This window comes from Aplysia californica, unplaced genomic scaffold, assembly GCF_000002075.1.
Source record: "Aplysia californica isolate F4 #8 unplaced genomic scaffold, AplCal3.0 scaffold00473, whole genome shotgun sequence".
NCBI classification, from domain to species: Eukaryota; Metazoa; Mollusca; class Gastropoda; order Aplysiida; family Aplysiidae; genus Aplysia; species Aplysia californica.
Genome location: NW_004797743.1, coordinates 417,193 through 419,731, shown reverse-complemented (window position 1 = coordinate 419,731; position 2,539 = coordinate 417,193). Strand labels below are relative to the sequence as shown.

Sequence of the window (2,539 nt, the reverse complement as noted above, 5' to 3'; positions counted from 1 at the left end):
CAGCTCCCCCCCCCACCCCCCCACCCTCCACACACACACGCGCGCGCACACGAACACAAAAAGCCCCCCACCCCCCACCCCACCAACACCCTCCATTTCTATTCATAACACTTAATAGTTTTTCTTTTTGGCCTCACGTTACCTGCATGATAAATTTAACCCTGTCCGTACGTCGTGTTTTACTATCGTATCCATACGACGAGGGGAACTCTGTGCCACCACTTTCAATGAGGAAATTTACTCGTTAATCCGATTCGTACTCTTAGCAAAGCAGTCTATCAAAATGATTTTTTGAGAAATACTGAAGTTTCAAAGAGATCTTCGTACTAGAAGTATTCTAAAATGTGAAGAATACAACTCCGGGGGTACAAAATGACCGCAGGGCATACGGATAGGGTAAACAACGTCTCCCACCAAAAACAAATGTCAGAAAGTAAGAGCATTGACACGAAGACACTATGGTCTCAAAACGCAATTAAGGGAATGTTAAAATCAAGGAAGTAGACTGCCTGCGTGTATTGGCGTGCCAACAGCATCTCATAGCAAGGCTGCATTTTAAAAAAACAAAAAACAACATCCTTTAAGGTGTCATCAAGATGACATAGAAACGCCGTAAGCACTGTTTACGGATTATCGTTGCAGTAACGCAATGGTACAGTGGTACAGTACAGCACGAATTGGTTCGTTATTAGAATACAAATTATGCGGAACAGAACGAGACCGAGTTTTGCTCATCATTATCATCATAAACATACACCAGGTCTGAAACAGACATAGAGACGATCATGATTTATCATTTATTTCTTTTCTCCGTCAACTAACAGTTTTTCTAAATAAGTTGCTCTTGGTCTACGTTTGCCCTCTATATTTTTACCTGACTCGGCTCGCAAGAGACATACACAGAGGAAAATATCCGCTTTTTCACATGAGAAGTGCCGTTTAAGCAATGGCACTGGGAAGGGAAACTGTGGGGGGGGGGGGATGGTGGGTTTGTTCCTCTTTAAAAATGGGGAAATTCAAAAAAGCCTGTAGTCTGCTTCCTACATCCCCTCACTCACACTATGGACTATTCACCTTTCGCCCACCCTGTACCACCACCATCATGCATCCCATCCGGTCGGCGGGGGTCGGGATAATAGAAGTAATATAGTACGATAAAAAATGTAGCTCCGAGTAAGTTTATAGCATGTTTCTGAGAGGGGGGGGGGGTTAAAGGTGTAAATGTGTGTATGTTTGTGTGTGTGTGTGTGTTTGTGTGTGTGTGTGTGTGTGTGTGTGTGTGTGTGTGTGTGTGTGTAAGAGACCTGGGGATGGGGGTAATACAGTATATCATACCCATGGTTGTTGTTTTTTTTGGGGGGGGGGGATTAGGGAGGGGGGAGGGAGGTCGTATTATATCACACTAATGTTGGGTTTTTTTTCTATCAGTTGCACTGCAGGTCGAAAAAACAGTAGTCGACTATCCTTGAGATCTAACAGAGGGACACAAAGAAGAAAATCGTGAGGAAAGAGACTGGCAAAATATCTTGATTTTTAAGAGTATGCCGGATTTGATAAAGAGTTGGAAGGGGTGGTCTTTTGAACTACTTTTTCCTCTGTTTTATCCTCCTCCCTGGTTAAAAATTTTCTTGTCTCCATTTCATTTTCAAGGACAAGTGGTTGAAAAGTCTGACTAGTTGCGGCAGCAACAAAATCCCACCTTCTGCAGATCAAATCAAAGCTCCACATGAGCAAAGTATCCGAGGCAAAGAGAAGTATTGTGAGAACAAAGTGGAACAAAATGGCGAGGCAGGAATTGGCTCTAATCTTGGCATCAGCATTATCCCGCCCAGTAGCTACACCAATGGCTTTGGCCTTCATCGCGGCACTCAAGCAAACTTGGCCCAAGGTGAAGGTCGGCTCAGCAAGAACAGCAGTAATGGATGTTTGTCTAGAAGGGCGACTGAGTCTGTGGGAACTCCCCATGAGGCGCTCGTGCACATGGCCAAGGTTTGGGAGGACAGGTTTCATCCTACAGACAACGTGCAGGTATTTGTGGTTCTTTATCATTATCATCATCATCATCATCATCATCATCATCATCATCATCATCATCATCATCATTATTGATTTTGTAGTCGCGGGTCGTTTTTAAAAAAAAGATATTCTGTATCCTCACCTCTTCCCCCCAATTCCATATCTTCGTTATTTTGACAGTTTGTACCGCAGGGAATGCACCATGTCTCATGGTGAAAATTAGCTCTAAAAACATGAAGACAAATGTTCTGCAAAACAAAAAAAAAGAAAATCGTCTTTTTCATCTCGTCTGCCTGCCCAGCTAAGTCGAGGTCGTTCCACCCCAAAAGAAAGAAAACTGGCTTTTGTCACTTAGGCTAACCAGATGTAAGAGATGTATGTGATATCTCTCTGCTTCAATTTAAAAAACATTCGTCGTGCCAAGAAATCCGCAATCTTGAGGTTTCATGCAACACATTGAATAATGAAATATACCAATAACCGTCTTACTGAATTTTATTGCATATAATTTGTTAATCACATC

At 42.8% G+C, this 2,539-nt stretch overlaps 1 protein-coding gene across 1 annotated transcript in view; it reads left to right on the top strand.

Annotated features, from left to right (window-relative positions):
- The window catches only part of LOC101849395 (1-aminocyclopropane-1-carboxylate synthase-like protein 1), a 61,112-nt gene that overhangs the window by 9,485 nt on the left and 49,088 nt on the right, over window positions 1-2,539 (top strand). Inside the window, exon 2 of the mRNA XM_035971630.1 lies at window positions 1,651-2,028. Within this exon, the coding sequence (XP_035827523.1) occupies window positions 1,651-2,028 (378 nt within the window). The remainder of the gene's footprint in view (window positions 1-1,650; window positions 2,029-2,539) is intronic.